The sequence below is a fragment of the Pelobates fuscus genome, chromosome 4, assembly GCF_036172605.1.
Source record: "Pelobates fuscus isolate aPelFus1 chromosome 4, aPelFus1.pri, whole genome shotgun sequence".
In the NCBI taxonomy this organism is placed as follows: Eukaryota; Metazoa; Chordata; class Amphibia; order Anura; family Pelobatidae; genus Pelobates; species Pelobates fuscus.
Window position 1 is genome coordinate 271,946,810 of NC_086320.1, and position 18,206 is coordinate 271,965,015.

Below are 18,206 nucleotides of genomic sequence, written 5' to 3' on the forward strand. Positions count from 1 at the left end.
TGGAGGAGCCTAGTTGCCCGCCTGCTGCCTTTGGACTATGGACCAGAGTTTAAAAGACTTATTTTCCCTGCAGAAAGGCTTATTCGTGCCTTTTCTGCCGGGGTGTTCGGTAGATTTTATCTACCGAACAAACTAACGATTGCACGACCCCCTGGGAGCTGGAGTGTGCCGCCAATTGACCACCCTGAAGCTGCGGTTAACCGCAGCTTAATTGACGAAGGCAGGGTGGTCTTTGTTCGTTGACCGAACACGTGGCGGCGGCCATTTTACAAGTACCGTACGGCCAGCGGTGTTCGGCACCTAAACTATGGAACTATAAACGGACACTTATTTGCACGAACACCGCTGAGCCATCCGTCTCCTGGTTCCTATTCGTGGGGATGTAGCCGAACAGCCGTTCATTCGGTATTTTGTTTCATGTGAATTTGTGGTAACCCAGATAGCTATGCCATGGAGCCTATTCGTGTGATTAAAGACTTTGGCTCCATGGCGATTAAACCGTATTCGTGTGGTCTGAGTGCCATTCCCCTAATAATGTGCACTCAGACCTGAGCTATCTGGGGATATGTTACATGTCTGTGTTTAATGTATAAAAAGTAATTATCTCCAGGGCAGAAGGGAGGAAGCCAGGATGCATTGTGAGGATATTTTGCTTCTGTGAGTCTGTAATGTGGTACATGTCTGTCTGTGTTACAGTCTTCCATTTGGTCCACCAAGGGGAGTGTCCACCAGGTGGAAGACCTGCATAAATACAGGGGCAGGTAGCCCTCAATAAACAGACCACTGCTTGACCCTCAACACGGAGCCTTGTCTCGTTCTTGGGGGGATTCACTGTATGCTGATAGGGACTGACTGCCAGGAGTGTAAGCCGCTTGGGAGCTTTTCCTGTTCGTCTGCTAGCAGCTATTCGTGAGGTTCCAGTTCGGGAGTTTAGAGTGCTACCTTATTCCCTTGTATGCAGTTCGGGAGTTTGATGCATTCACTTATATCCAATTTGTGAGTTTTGGTGATTTTACAGTAGCTGTGCCAGTCTGTGAAAAGGGGATTATCGCCTAAACGGATTTTAACCCCTTGTCTGCTGAAACGGTCCATTACATGTATGTTGTCAGTATGTATGTATGTATCTGTGTGTGTGCCAGTGTGTATACCTGTGCATGTATCTGTATGTAGCCAATGTGTGTATCTGCATTTGTCAGGTTATGTATCTGTGTGTCTGTATGTTGTCATTGTGTGTGTCTGTGTATCTGTATGTTGTCAGTGTATCTGCATGTGTGTCAGTGTGTGCATCTGTGTGTCTGCATGTGTGCCAGGTTGTGTGTCTGCATGTGTGTGTGTCAGTGTGTGTAAATGTGTCTGTATAGCTGCATCTGTATGATTGTGTATATCTTTGTATCTGCAAGTGTTTCTGTGTGTGTATGTGTGTGTGTGTGTGTGTTTGTGACAGTGCATGTGTATTTGTGCATACATCTCAGCATTCAACACTACACGCAAATACACACCTGCATTCAAACTTCAATACTACATATAAACACACCTCTTTTTTTTAAACAACAAAATTATATATAAAACACACCAGTGTATTCATAAAACACTACACATAAATGCATACTTGCATTTAAATGCCATCTCCACATACAAAAACACCCCTACATTCACACAAACATACTCCATACAAAAACATGATTACACTCAAACACACAAATACTGCTCAGTGCTAAATACAACCCTACATGCATGGGAAAATGGTAGCGCCCCAGCTGTCAAAGCATTTTGGAGTTGCATGACAGATGGGGATCTACCTTTTGCCCCCTCTTGCCCAAAATAATTCATGCACCAGAGCCCTCTCTACTTTACGTCCGCCTCTGCGTTGGGGTGGGGGGCATGATTGCATAACAGGTAGGGGACGACAGGGTTCAAGCAAATGTTTGCCCAGGGTCCAATCCATATTAAAGACAGCCCTGTATATACCTGGTTGTGGCCCAGAGGAAAATCCCAATATTCCCTGCTGGGGAAACTAGTGTTTTTATTACCAGTATTTTCATACTCACCCTGCTGGGGTGCATATTACACTTCATTTTATTTAACATATAGCTAATTTACCCTGCTGGGGTTACTTGGGTACTGCGGGTACCCTTTTCACTAACTGGGACAGACCCCTAACCCAATTTTTTTCTGTGCTTCAGCTATTACAGCGGCCCTACTCCTTTCATGATGGATACACCCCAAAACCCTGTGGACTTCCAAACCATGATTGCGGAAGCCATCTCCGCCTCTATGGAAAAAGCAATATCCAGGGTTATGACGGCAACTGCCGATCAGACTAAAAAAGTCACAACAGCCCAAGGCCATGACTATGATTCTGAGGCCTCAGAATCCCATACCCAGGCCGACACTCGGCCCAGCAAACGCCACTGGAAGGGCAAGGAAAGAAGTGATAACCCGGGCAAAGGCAAGGCACCTTCTAAATGCCACAGGCCAGCCCCACCCACTCCGGCCCACTACTCCTCGGACGAGGGGGAAGAACACACTCGCTCCATGGCCGTGTTGGACGAGTGGCAGGCTGCAGATTCCGATCAAGACAACGATTGGGGTTCGGACACGGGATCCCATTCGGGTCTTCTGCAAGGCACCTTCTTGGACGACATTCAATTGCCGGATGACCCCACACCGGTCCAAGAAGAAGGGGAAGCCATTCTGGACCCCACGGGGCAACGTCTATTCGACCCTCGCAATATACGACACCCACGTTCGGGGGACTGGACCCCTCCCGACCATCTCTCCAAATTTATGCACCGTTGGCTACGAAAGCCCCTGGACAAAACGGTACGCAACCGACTACGTTCTGAATGCCCTCGCCCTTCCCTTCCCGACCACGTGGCTCAGACCCCCGAATTTGACCAGGTCATGAACACGTTCATGTCTCGGGGTGGCCGTGACCCCAGGAGAGGGGTGGAAAAGGGTTTCCACGGAGTTCAAGACAAACTCCTTGACTCTATTGGTCCACTGTCCCGCATCATGTTTTTGGCGGACGATGCTTTTACATGGGCTGATGAATTTGATACCAGCATGGTTAAAGAGTGGGCACACGATATAAGAGAATGGGCACAGAGGTGCTTCTGTTTTTTTGGTAACACCAACGTGGCCCTCTCCTCTGAGAGGCGTAAAGCAGCGCTGCTCCGTATTGACGGAAAGCTGGTGGAATTGGGCACCAAGGAGTTGGGACCGCTTGCACAGGGCAAATTATTTGGGGAAGCCTTCCTCAAAGAGCTGAATAAACATGTCAACATTTTCACCTCGCTAAATAAGGCCCAAACCTCAATGAAGAGGGTTTTCAGGGGCCACCCCAGTAGGGGTGTTTTTGGAAGGGCTGGCCGCTACAGGGGCCAAGCAGCCAGCCGTTTTTGGCCTTCCGGCCCCCGCTCACACAGACCCCAACCCTTCTACCCGGAAGTGGGTTTCAGACAACCCTTCTCCTACACCCGAGGAGCAGACAGAGGCAGAGGACCTCGTAGCCGTGGCAGGACACGCTTCCCCACAGGTAAGCAGCATGATGTCACAATGTCCACTAACCCCATATACTGCAGGCCGTATTGCTCTGTCTTTTCAGAACTGGACAACCATCTCCACGGACGCATGGGTCCTCCAGACGGTCCGAGGCTACATCATAGATTTCGTGGAAACCCCGTCCCAGACCGCCCCTCCGCACCCCATTCGGTGCTCCAAGGAGGATCTCCACCTAATCGATGGCAAACTACGGGAACTCAGGGCCAAAGGAGCGATAGAGCTCGCCCACAACCAAAACGGCTTCTTCAGCAACATCTTTCTAGTGAAGAAGAAATCCGGAGACTTCCAGCCGATTATAAACCTAAGGAGGCTCAACGCTTTCATAATGTACAGACATTTCAAGATGGAAGGCATCCATCTTCTAAGGGATCTGCTCCAAGAAGGGGACTGGTTCACAAGATTGGACCTCAAGGACGAATACCTATTGGTACCCGTCCATACATCCTGCCGACAGTTCCTCAGATTCCGATGGCAAGGTCGCCCCTGGCAGTTCACATGCCTCCCCTTCGGCCTCAGCTCAGCACCGTGGTGCTTCATCAAACTACTGAAGCCAGTAGTCTCTCGACTACGCACTCAAGGAATTCGGTGCATTATCTACCTGGATGACCTGCTACTGTTTTCCTCAGACAGGTTGTCAGGGTACCTGTTGTCTCTACCTCAGAGGAGGTGAGATACTGAGAATTCCGTCCTCTCAGAGGAACTGACTCACTCGTTCCTCGCGGTCCTCTCGGCCGTTTACACGCCGGACGCCTCTGATCCGCCTCCTTTTATGACGCGGCTCTGTAGCCGACGTCATGACGATTAGCCGTTCCGACCTGTCAATCAGTCCTGAGCTCGAATCAGGACTCGTCGGGGGCGTGATCATCTATTTGGAACCAGGGTATATAATGAGGTTTTGTGTATTGGTTCATTGCCCTGTCGTGGTTCTAGCTAGTCTAGTCACTCAGCGCTCTTACCTCTATTTGTCTCTTTGGTTCTTATTCGGCTTGTTTATTCTACTCTGCTTACCTCTGTTACCCTTTTGACCCGGCTTGTCTCTCGTTTACCTGCTCTCTCGTTCCCTCGACCTCGGCTTGTCTCTAGACCATTCTTTGCTTACTCCTTACGTTAGTCCGGCCATTCTAAGGTCCGGTATACGTAACTTCTCCTGTTTGTACTCTGCGTGTTGGATCCCTGTCCCGATCCTGACACAGGTACAGTCTAACGCAACACACACAATATACCACCCGACTCCTCACGTCCCTGGGTTTCGTGGTGAATTTTCAAAAGTCAGAAGTATCCCCAGCCCAGAAGATAGACTCCAAGACCAGCACACTACGGCTCCCGACCTCAAAGATCACAGCCATCAAGAAGGAAATACGCAGAGCCATTCGCTGCCACAACATTCCACTCTGCAGCCTAGCTCGGATCGTGGGCCTGCTATCCGCATCTATCCAGGCGATATTCCCGGGTCCACTCCACTACAGAGCGATGCAGCGCCTGAAGGCTTCCTTCCTCCGCCAGAACCCTTCGTACGACCAAACGGTGCCGGTGACGGCGGAAGTCAAAGACGAACTCGGATGGTGGCTGTACAGCATGGAAGCGTGGAACGGCCGAGCCATCTTCGGGAACACACCCGACATGGACTTGGAATCAGACGCCAGCCTCTGGGGATGGGGCGCCACCTGCGATGGCAGTTCGACGGGAGGCACTTGGACTTCCCAGGAACTCAAACTCCACATCAACTGCCTAGAACTCCTAGCGGGGTCTTTCGCAATTCGCAGCCTAGCAAGGAACCGGACCAACTGCTGCATCCTCCTCCGGATGGACAATGTCTCAGCGGTCCATTACATCAACAGACTGGGAGGGGCCTGGTCCAGACTCCTCTCAGAGATTACGAAATAAATATTCGAGGTCTGCCTACCCCGGAAAATCTCCCTCATGGCAGAATATCTCCCGGGAGAGACAAATCTAACAGCGGACTGGTTCTCTCGCCATTGGCAGGACTACAGCGACTGGAGACTGGACCCAACGATATTCCATCGCCTCTCGATGAGGAGAGGCCCCCTCCACCTAGACCTCTTCGCATCTCGCAACAACAGGCAGACGGACGAGAACTTCAGCTGGCTACCGGATCCAGAGAGCAAAGCCGTAGATGCCTTTCTACAACCTTGGCCGCCCAGGGGAACTTACACCTTTCCCCCATTTGCCATGGTGGCAAAGACGTACCTGAAGACGCAACGCGGGTCTCTGCTCCTCATAGCTCCCCTATGGCAGAGTCAACCATGGTTTCCGGACCTTCTAGCATCATCCTACGAGGATCCCCTCCTCATACCATCCTATCCGACACTCCTCATAGACCCGCGAGGGAACTTCCATCCCCTCATTCTGGAAGGACGCCTCACTTTAGTAGCTTGGACTCTTTCAGGGGAGCTTGGCAGACCGAGGACCTATCGCAGACGGCTCGAGACCTCTTATGGGACTCATGGGTACCAGGAACCAGACGATGCTATCTTGCAGCATGGAATTCCTGGTCCGCTTGGTGCAGTGAGCGGAACTTTGATCCCTTTACGGCACCTGTAACAGCCATCTTGAATTACCTCTCCCATCTATACTCCGCGGGCCGATCTTACCGATCCCTCAACGTAGTACGCTCCGCGATTTCGGCGGCTCACGTTCCGGCCCTAGGGATACCCGTCGGGAAAAACCCCCTTGTATGCCGCCTCCTCAGGGGCATCAGACTCCAAAGGCCTCCCAAACCCAAATACACTCGGTTATGGGATGTGGAAGTCGTCCTACAGTTTCTGCGAGATTGGCCAGATAACGACAGACTCTCGCTTCGACAACTGTCGGCCAAATTAACACTTCTACTTTGTCTGGTCTCGTTCCGCAGAGTTTCGGACGTATGAGCCTTCGACATTGACGCATTTTCGGTCTCCCCCTTCCACGTGTCACGTCGTACAAAATCGGATTCCTCGTCGGTCTTCTATCCCTTTTTTCCTACGGAACCACTGCTTTGCGTGGTTTCTGCTCTGCGTCGATACGTTTTGGTCACTTCCCTACTCCGGGCCTCACCTTCGGGGCAACTATTGGTGTCTTACGTTAGACCTCATATTCCCGTCTCTACCACCACCCTTGCCAGATGGGTACGTTGGATCCTGTCTCTAGCAGGTGTGGAAGACACCTTCGGTGCCCACTCCGTACGCGGAGCGGCGGCCTCGTCGGCTTTCTCCGCGGGCGCGTCGCTGGCAGACATCCTACGAGCCGCGGATTGGTCACGCGAAGCGACCTTTCGGACCTTCTACTTACGCCCGAACTCGGGAGCAGCCACGTCTCTACTTCATCAGCGTTAAAAATGCAAAATATGAAGCCTCCTGTCATGTTGTAAAATTGAAGATTATGCTAGCGTTAGTGTACCTATAATCTTAATTTTAGTAATAATAGGAGGCGAGTATTTTCCCACCCTCCGCACCCTCGAGGGATGAAATCTCATGTAAGTATACCTATACTCTGTACTTTCCTTCCTTTGGTATCCCCTACTCACCTGATATACATATCAGACTTGTATTTGTTTAGCTAAACTTTTCACCGTTAATTGTCATGCTAGACTAGTTTTACATTTCGATAGAGTTTGTGCTGGGTTTATTACATGATTGCACACAGTTGCCAGACCGGTTCCTAACCTTTTCCACGCTCTCTTTCAGCATAACTTCAAGACATTGCAGCTTACGCTCAGGATGGACATATTTGGTTTTTCCTTCAGCATCCAGGACTTCATACTCGGAAAAGTCATCGGTTGGTGCATGTTCGGATCACCCTCCAATCTCTAGGACTCCATACTTGGGGAAAATCACCCGTTGGTGCATGTTACAAGACTTTCTCTTTTTTGAAAAAAATGTTTTATTGTACTTGATGTCGCTTTAGAAAGAGGGGGAGGAGCCTCATTGCTGTGAATACTATACCTCCTACTTTCTTTTGATTGGTTAATGTTTTCACCTTTTCTTTACTGCTATGTGAGTTAGTAAAGAGAGTTTATGCAAAATACTCGCCTCCTGTCATTACTAAAATTAAGATTATAGGTACACTAACGTTAGCATAATCTTCAATTTACATTCTCCTTAATTAGAAAACCCCCCTCACAAAAGGAATACATTATTTACAATCAAATACATTGTACATAGGTCTAAAATAAAGTTTTGTAAAGTAAATATGTATTTCCATTCTTTAACATAAGTCCAATAAAAAAAATACACAACCTAGGCCTCTATTTAATATTGTTGGATATTTCTTTTTTAAAACAATGTGATATTTTTATTCTTTTTTTTTCTTTGGTTTTGATTGTATGTTTTGGGGCTGATATGTGCGGTCGTTGCTGCCTCCCAGGAGTAGTGGGAGTTTGAGCACAGGACTTATTTTTGTGTATTGTGAATTAAACTTTTAAAATGATTGTATGTTTCAGAATTGTTGATAATAAATAAATATATATATATATATATATATATATATATATATAATATTTTAATATTTTGAAAACATAATGTTAATAGTTTATCCAGCGATATAAAATCAATTGGAAAGCTTATCCTACAATATTAAATCAAGCCAATATTTATAGAACTTGATTCATTTTTCAGTTTGAAGATGACCATTGTAAATTAGTTTTAACATTTTCAAAATCTAAGTGACAGGTACCAATGTTACAAAATAAGACCATGAGAATGTGTGATTTTCAGAGTTTAGCTGATTAGCTCAGAGAAGATTATTGAACCCATTTATGATGATACAAGATTTTAAAAGATTACCTATTACATTTGTGTAGGAAAACCTGCTGAACTGACTCATAAATTCTAAACACAATACATATTCAGCCCGTTTTCAAAGACATTTATCATGGTGCAATCAACATTCAACATTTCTATTTTCAAAGAAATTTTAATATTGTTAATGTCTTCCATTTTTAATCATTTTAAAAGGGCACTCATTCCTAAATCTGCACATACGTCTTTGCTTCTTGTTTCTTGTATGGTGATTGAACAATGGAATTTCTAAAACAATTACAAAACTATGAATTAGCTGGAATATTTTAGACACTGTGCCAGTGGCAAGCGCAAAAGTTTAAATATGGTGGGGCACTCCCCCTTACCTGTTGGGCTCTACTTATTTAATACCATGGTATTTCCTTCCCTGTTCAAAACCAGCTGTATCTCAAGTCAATAAAGGGGTAAATTGAAACTGCAGATATAATCATGAGAAACACGTTTTTTTTCTAACACTCTTCAGTAGTTCTTGCAATGACAAAAGATTTTATTAAATAATTGTATTAATTTATTTTTGCAACAAAAACTATGCCAAGGGAGGGAGGGTGATGAATCCCCCTTGCCCCTAGGTATCAGTCTCCACTGCACTCAGTGGTGTACCTACCACGTTCGCAGGAGTTGCTGTTGCGACCGAGCCCCTCACTCCAGGGGGCCTGGCCGCAGCCATGACCCCTGCGACAATGGGTCGCCTGCACACCTTCTGGGCCAGTCCAGAGATGCACTGGCCAGGGGACCACAATTGTCAGCAGGAGGGGAGAGCTGTGCTGCTCCCCACCTGCCCTGTGTGTAGTATAGCCGACGTTCTGACAGGAAGTGGTCACTGAGAGAGCACTTCCTGTATGACCTGTAACTGCAGCTGGCAGTAAGCAGGTACAGGAGGGGGGGGTGGGTTGGGGATGACACCCATGGACGGGTTGGGAAGGGGAGTTTGGTAATGACATCTATTAAGGGGTTGGGGAGGAGGGATTGATAATAACATCCATGGAGGGGTTGGGGAGGGGGGTTTGGTAATGACATCTCTAGAGGTGTTGGGGAATGGGGTTTGTAATGACATCCATGGAGGGGTTGGGGAGGAGGGGTTGGTAATGACATCTATGGAGGGCTGTGGGGGGGATGGTAATGACATCCATGGAGGGGTTGGGGAGGAGAGTTTGGTAATGACATCTATGGAGGAGTTGAGGAAGGGGGTTTGGTAATGACATCTATGGAGGGCTTTGGGAGGGGGGTTGGTAATGCCATGGAAGGGCTGTAAAGAGGGACTTGATGGTGACTCACATGAAGAGGTTGGGGGGATGGTTTGGGTGACACACATGGAGGGGCTGGGGAGTTTGTGGGTGACACACATGTATGGGCTGGGGAGGGCGATTTGGGGGTGACAAATGGAGGTGCTGGAAGGCTTGGAGGTGACACACATGGAGGGGCTGTGGGTGACACATGGAAGGGCTGGGGGGTTGTGGGTGACACAAAGAATGGCTGGGGAGGGGGTTTGGGTGACACACATGAAGGGACTGGGGAGGGGGCTTGGGGGTGATACACATGGAGGGGCTGGGGAGGGGGATTTGGTGGTTACACACATGGAGGGGCTGGTGGGTTTTGGGGTGACACACATGGAGGGGCTAGGGGGGTTTGGGAAGACAAATGGAGGAGCTAGGGATGGGGATTTGGGGGTGACACATGGAGGGGCTGGTGGGGTTTGGGATGACTCACATGGAGAGGCTAGGGGGTGACACACATGGAGGGGCTAGGGGGGTGTGGGTTAGAATTGCCACACATGGGGAGCTGGGGATGACACACATGGAAGGGATGGGTTGTTAGGAATGAAATACATGGAAGGGCTGGGGGTGCTGGGAATGACACACATGGAAGGGTTGGGGGTGTTGGGAATGACACACATGTAAGGGCTGAGGGAGTGGGGAATGACACACATGGAGGTTCTGGGGGAGTTGGAAATGACATACATGGAGGGTCTGGGGGGAGTTGGGAATGAAGCACAAGGAGGGGCTGAGGGGGAAATGAGATGCATTAAGGGGCTGAGGGGGGAATGACATGCATGGAAGGGCTTGGAAGGAATGAGATGCATGGTGGGGCTATGGAGGAGGGAATGAGTTAGGTAGAAGGGGCTGAAACACATGGGGGGGGGGGGGGGGGACTTGGAAATGTTTTGCACCGGGGCCCAGTAATTTCTAGTGATGTCTCTGACTGCACTGCTCGTATTTTTTCTTATATATTTGAGTAGAAACAACTTATAGCCAGAATACTTCTTTGTAGCACTCATTGCAATGTATTTTTACAGTTTTGCCAACAGATGTTTACAGTGAATATTAAAAATGTATCAATGCCAAAATAATAAGCATGTTTGCAGCATTTCTAAGACTTGAAGAAAAAAAAAAGTGCAATTTTGCTATTCAGCAACTATGAAAGTAAATGTTAAAGTTAGTAAACTGATATTCCTAAACTTTGTATCACAATTGTTCTTCCCTATTTGCACATTTAAACATTGCTGCAGTAGCAATTTATAATCATTGCTTAAAATGATGCAAGAAAACAAATAACTGAACAAAAATAAAATAAAATGTATGAGGCATTACTAAAACATTTGTTTTATGTAAAAATGTTTGATTGATTGAGAAGCAAAAATGCAAAATAATTATACTACTAAATAATAAACTTAAAATATATATTTTAATCCAGAGTTGCGTATGGGTTATCATTATTAACTTCCCACCCAGTATATTACGTGAAGCATCTACCCATAGTTATATTCTTGGCTAGGCCTAATATTACCTTTAGTCCTATTAAATGACTGAGTGGTACTGATGTCTACCCTGTAAAATACAAATACTAACTGATATATTTCCTCCTCACTTTAGCAAAGGCAGTACGTATGAGTAAAAACAACTACTGGAAAATAATAAGTATGTAATAAGCAAACAAAAGTAAACTGATCTCCCTGTTTTATGAATTCCTAAACAATGGCACACTGGACTCACTTCCTTAATTTACTAAAGATTGGGAAAAGGAATTGGGTCTCACTCTTGAAGTGCCACAGTGGGAAAAGTCATTCTCAGTACTTTGGGGATTAAGATATTGGTCTACCCACCTAGATGTTTTAGCGTACAGATAGTACTTGGTACCCGCACGATAAGATTGTATCTTGGACTTCCTAACCTATTTTTATATGTTTAGGTTTTCATATGTTTACGGTTTTATACCTGGTTCTTTTTCACTAATTATTATTATTATTTTTTTCCTCTGTTAGTTTTTAATACAATATATTGTGATTGTTGCAGCTGTATATTGGATATCTGTCCCAGAAAAAGTTTTAATTTAGTTTTGATTTATTGCACGCTCATTTATTAAAGGGTTAGAGTGATTTATGTTTTATTACAACACTCTTTTTGTTTTACAACTCAATTACACACATACATTTGTTAAATACGTTGTACATTTTTTCTACATCATATCTGTGTTTCACTATGTTATGCATCATAGCCTTCTCAATTGTTTTTTGTATTTCACTTCATTCATAGGATTCTATTAACTCCTTCATGCCAGCACTCATGTATACATGATTTGAAGGGTAGTCAAATGCGCAGTTATAGATACACAATTTGTATAACTAGAAATTAAATGTGTTTATTGCAAACACATTTTGTTTGCAAATTATCCTATTTCTACATTAGAGAAGCTTACAGCACCACTGCACAGGAAGCTGTGACACTGTGAGCATCAGAGCGCAGAGTACAGAGAGCTCTGTTTTATATTAAAGATTTAGTAAATGACTTCATAATCTAGTTCAGAAAAGGCAAAGACAGGACAAGCAATGCAAATGTGGAGGAAAAATAGAAACAGTGTTTCTTTTCTCCTTTTCTCTGTATGCTGACTGGCAGGTGCAATAAGTAGAGTTTATAACAATGATTGACAGGAAACTAAGACGGAGCGACCTAGTTGCAGGATAACGTGGTGTTGATTTCTACACTTTATTTATTTTTCACACCTAGCAAATACATATTTAATAAATACAGGGAATAGTAAACATATTTTTTACCACTACTCAGTGTTTGTTGATTAAGCCTATAAATACTGGTTGTTGCTGTTGTATTATTATTATTATTATTATTATTATTATTATTATTCAAATTAGTGTATAGTTACAAGCACACCACTGATATAAAGTTCAGTGTCCACAAGTAGTACGTTTAGACAATAATTGCAATACCTGGCTGACAATACAATGTTTATTAAATAGTGGATTTAAGTAGGTTTTCCAGGCTAGTTTACTCTTTTTCCCTTGGATGATTTACATTTCTAGCTGCAGGCAGATCTAGTAGTTCATTGTTTGTGATTGACTTAGACCTGTCTGGTAAACCTGAATAAATGTAGAGAGGAAGATTTATTGTTTTTATTCCAGCTCTGGCTTATATAGAATGATTGACTGGGTTGAGAGAACCATACACATTTATACTTTTCAAACTCGAAAGTGAGGATTGTAGTTGTTAGGTTTATGTACAAATAAAACATCTAAAAAGTTAACATTAATGGTCAGGATCTAACTTCTTACAAATGTTATCTCTTGCACTGCATTCAAATTAATGTTTATTTTATTTCTGTGAGATACATCATGATATAAAGTTACCATCAATATAAATCAATAAAAAAAAAAATGTGTTGAGCCTGTCAATACAACACCTATGGGGTAGAATGTAGAAAAATGGGGGATAACCCCTAAACAGTGAATTCCAACATACAAAAAAAAACAATAAATAAAAAGGATGCATTACTACCTACATTGTGTATAATATCTTTAATGAGAAGGGTGTAAAATATAACTTTTATTGTGTTATTTTAAAATATATGGGGTAACTTGAAAAATAGTAATTAGAAAGTAAAAGTAAAAGCAATATAGGAGATAGGTCTTTGCTACTTTCACTGTTGTGGCTTATTTTAGGAGACTATAATAGTCACACTAAACCGTACAGAGCCGTGGTTCATGTCCTCTGTGGGTTAGTGCAGAGATACATGTGGCACTTTATGAAATGTAGCGTAACATCCGGCTACTTAATATCGCTGTATGGTTTGCTAGCGGTAGAAAATAATAGTTGACGGAATCTGTGGGTTAATAGAGGGAGATACAAAGTTGTAAGCAGAAGATTGCTGCCACTTATTATCTCTATAAAAATATGGTAGGAAATACAGCGATGGGGGGGCGAACACAGGGTTAATGCAAAGAGAAACCGAGTGTTAAGCAGTAGATTGCTGCTCCTTTGTGTTACTGTATATGTCTAATATCAAATATGGTAGCAACTGTACAGGGTTAATGCAAGGAAAAAACGAGTGTTAAGCAGTAGATTGCTGCTACTTTGTATTACTGTATATGTCTAATGGCAAATACGGGGACAACTGCACTGGGTTAATGCAAGGAAAAAACGAGTGTTAGACAGTAAATTACTGCTACTTTGTATTATTATATATGTCTAATAAAAAGTACCGTGATAGAGGGAAGAACGAGGTTTGTGTTTGACACTACCTGTTTTACTAGGTGATTAGAGATAGATGCAAGATAACGTCTAGATTAACATAATGTTAAAGTACAAATTATTAAATAATAATGCACAGCAGATAATAACTAGTTACTAAATCACTAGTGCCTTAGAGGGCACCCCTTAGCAAAAAGCCTGCGCTGAACTAGCATCCCCCCTTAATCAAAAAGTGTTATCAACGTGAAAGTAGTATTTCAAAGAGGGAAATGTTCCCCATCCAGGATTAGAATCTCCTATGTAACTAGACGCTGTGGGACGATAGTGTTGGTTAAGCCGTTAATCATAGCAGTTAGTAGAGAGCCGGCACTACTAATGTGTCAGGTATGCGTCCAGAGCCCATGACGCGCCAGTTAAGCTCATCAGAGGGGAGACTGTAGATAAAGATGTAGGCACCAAAGCATCCAGTGGTATGGAACAATGTAACCAGAGGGACACCACTAAATATCTGAAATAACAGAAAGTATCAACACAAAAATAAACTAACTCCAAATAATAATAAATACCGCACTAGCCTTATAAGGCTACTCCCATGCCTAAGTAAGTGAGGAGATAAAGTTACTAAACACCTAATTCTGCAATATACATATAGGCATTATTAGTCCTGGCCCTTTAATGCATAAGGTATAGTAAATCTCCAATTAGTATCTAAGCACCAGAAAAAGTGCCAAAGGGAGAAAGGTCACTGTCTAAAAGATTGGCAGCCCTAATAATCAAACGTAGACAGACTAATCTAGTCCCTGACATCCTTGGACAGCTCTTTAGTCTTGGCCATGGTAGAGAGTTTGGAATCTGATTGATGTATTGCTTCTGTGGACAGGTGTCTTTTATACAGGTAACGAGCTGAGCTTAGGAGCACTCCCTTTAATTAAGAGAGTGCTCCTAATCTCAGCTCATTACCTGTATAAAAGACACGTGGGAGCCAGAAATCTTGCTGAATAATAGGGATCAAATACTTATTTTACTCATTGACATGCAAATCAATTTATAATTTTTTTTGACATGCTTTTTTCTGGATTTTGTTTTGTAATTCTGTCTCTCACTGTTAAAATACACGTACTAATTATCGTATTTATCGGCGTATAACACGCACCGGCGTATAACACGCACCTCATTTTAAGAAGGAAATTCCCCCCCCATAGTATTCCCCCCCCTCATCCCATAGTATTCTCAACCCCCCCATAGTATTCTCCCCCCCTCCCATAGTATTCTCCCCCCTCTCCCATAGTATTATCCCCCCCTCCCATAGTATTATCCCCCCTCCCATAGTATTCTCCCCCCCTCCCATAGTATTCTCCCTCCCCTCCCATAGTATTCTCCACCCCCCTCCCATAGTATTCTCCCCCTCCTCCCATAGTGTTCACCCCCTCCCATAGTGTCCCCTAGTGCACTTTCCCTTGTCCCATAATTACTTACCTGTCTTGAAGCGTGGGCCGGCTTCACACTTCCTTTCAGTCCCGCCGGAAACCGGAACCTGAAATTGAAGTTCCAGTACCGCGGTGCACGCTGAACACCGGCCCACGCTTCAGGACAGGTAAGTAATTATGGGATATCGGCGTATAACACGCACCCACGATTTTCCCCCTATTTTCAGGGAGAAAAAGTGCGTGTTATATGCCGATAAATACGGTATAGACTGATCATTTATTTGTCAGTGGACAAATGTTCAAAATCAGCAGGCATTAGACTGTTAGAGTAGGACCTGTCAAAGATGGGGTACATTAATGTTGTGGCAGGCTTATGCAATGTATGATCATTCAATGTAACTAAAACTGCCTCGATTAGGTGTTTTAAAAAAAAAAAAAATCTGTAAATTTTGAAGTTGCTGTTTAGTGGACTAGTTAGTGGATCTTGTGAATTGTGTATATATATTATTACTATTATATATATGTATATTTAACATATATTACCTCAAAGTCCAAGTCCAAATGATCAAAGTCTCCATTTGCTTTAATATGCTGTATGTGCCTGTCTAGTGTCAGATTAATATTCCTTCCATGTCGCTCAATTATGACAGAATGCCAGTGATGGTCATCAAGAAGGCTTCCTGAGGTTACTGAAGTATGACCATCAATGGATCCAAATTGGTTACTACCTAAAATAGAAAAGATACAATGCACAATTAGTAACTTACTTTAGGAAGAAAACCACCAACTCTGTATAAGAAAAATTGTACAAAAGAAAGATTAAGATTGACCATTTAGCTTTTTTACTCATATAAAATGATCAAAATCTAGTTGCAATTCAACCACATCTCAATTTTTTCTTTCCAGAATTCACAAATTTTGTAAATTAAAAATAAAGAGATGCCCAAAAGCTCAAATAAATGTCATGGTGCTGACCTGGCATTTGCACATTTCTACCAAGTTAAATGGAACTCAACAGCGTATCAGTGACCTAATTCAGAATAATATGGATTGGAAAGAGTAATTTACTAATGAATGACTTTGATGCTTTGGAAAAATATTTACCTTCTCTTTCTTTCCTTTACTATTATATTGGAACATTTCATTAAAATGTATGAACACCTTTGGTTACATGTGGATATTGTTTTTCAATAAAAATGGGGGAAAATCTCAATATTTTAAAATGTGTATAGGTGAAGGTGAATTTTTTTGTGGGGGGTGCATTTTTGCCTGTGTCTCTCCCTGTAACTCAGTGTTTCAATACAGGAGTCTATGCCAAAGAGTTGATTGACAGGTGAGAGAAAGACATTTTTTAAAATGTTTTTCTTCCATTATATACATTGTGCTGGCAATCCTGCTAACATAATGTACAGAGAGAAGTTATAATTGATGTGATTTTGACTGACTGATATATACAATGAACAAAATTATAAATGCAACACTTTTGTTTTTGCCCCTATTTTTCATGAGCTGAACTCAAAGATCTAAGACTTTTTCTATGTACAAAAAAGGCCTAATTCTCTCAAATATTGTTCACAAATCTGTCTAAATCTGTGTTAGTGAGCACTTCTCCTTTGATGAGATAATCCATCCACCTCACAGGTGTGGCATATCAAGATGCTGTTTAGACAGCATGATTATTGTCTTATTGCGTTAGGCTGGCCACAATACGGGGGGAAAAAGGGGAAATGCATTCTTAATAGGAAACACTCTAGCATTAAAATATATGTTTATTTTTAATATTAGAGTCAGAGACGTAACTAGAAATCAGAGTCCCGGTGTGAAAATTGCCCTGGGCCCCACCTATACTTCTCACATAGACACAAATGCAGACAAACAGATACACATGCAGACACACACACACACACATACAGAGACACACACATACAGACACACACATACATACATACACACACACACTCAGACACACATACATACATACAAACACACACACACACACACACAGACATACAGAGATACATACATATAGAGACACATACACAAACACACACACACATACAGGGCCGGTGCGTCCCTTAGGTGGCACAAGCACCCTCCCTCCTACCAGTCATTCTGTGTAGCATGGCCGAGTGGAGCAGTGCACACAGCGCTAAAGGAACTTCTGTTTCCTGTACCCGTCCGGACTGAAAGGAAGTGCTCACTGAGAGAGCCAAGGGGGGAGGTGGGGGGGTGTGGGGCACTAAGGGATGTGGGGTGGGGGTAAGGATCACTATGGGATAAGGGAAGGGGGGTTAAGGAACACTATGGGACTGGGTGGTAATGAGATGGGGGGAGTGGAAGAACACTATGGGGCAAGGGAGGGCTGGAAAAATACTATGGGACAGGGGAGGGGGGCGGAGAACACTATGGGATGGGGAGGGGGAAAGAACAGTATGTGGAGGGGGGTAAAGAACACTATGGGAAGGGGGAAGAACACTATGGGACAGGGGAGGGGGGAAGAACACTATGGGACATGGGAGGGGGAGAAAGAACACTATGAGGGAGTGGGAGAACTATTTTTAATAGGTTAATGCTAAACAAGAATCCCCAGTAGCTATCACTTCTGTGCTGATCAGGCTAATGATTGTCTCAGAGTGTCAGTGGGTGCAATAAAGTGGGTTTAGATTTAAATCTGCAGGTTTGTGATTAATACTGTGGGTGCAGGTTTAAATTCACAAGATGTGGCACTTTTAAATATAGGGTTAAATAACTATCTGAATTCATTAAATTATTTTTGGAAATACTATGATTCAAGGAACAATCCAATAGCATTTTCAGGACAGGAGTTATAGTCCAGAGGGCATATATTTAACACAATAGAAAATACCCATACATTGGACATTTGGCTATATATATAAAATCATACCACTAAACTATTCTTACTGAAAAGTGAAAAAAAAGTA

At 43.6% G+C, this 18,206-nt stretch overlaps 1 protein-coding gene across 2 annotated transcripts in view; it reads right to left on the bottom strand.

Annotated features, from left to right (window-relative positions):
* The window catches only part of CNTNAP2 (contactin associated protein 2), a 1,581,556-nt gene that overhangs the window by 832,095 nt on the left and 731,255 nt on the right, over nt 1-18,206 (bottom strand). For both annotated transcript variants that reach the window (XM_063452116.1, XM_063452115.1), the window contains exon 6: nt 15,808-15,992. In XM_063452116.1, the coding sequence (XP_063308186.1) occupies nt 15,808-15,992 (185 nt within the window). The remainder of the gene's footprint in view (nt 1-15,807; nt 15,993-18,206) is intronic.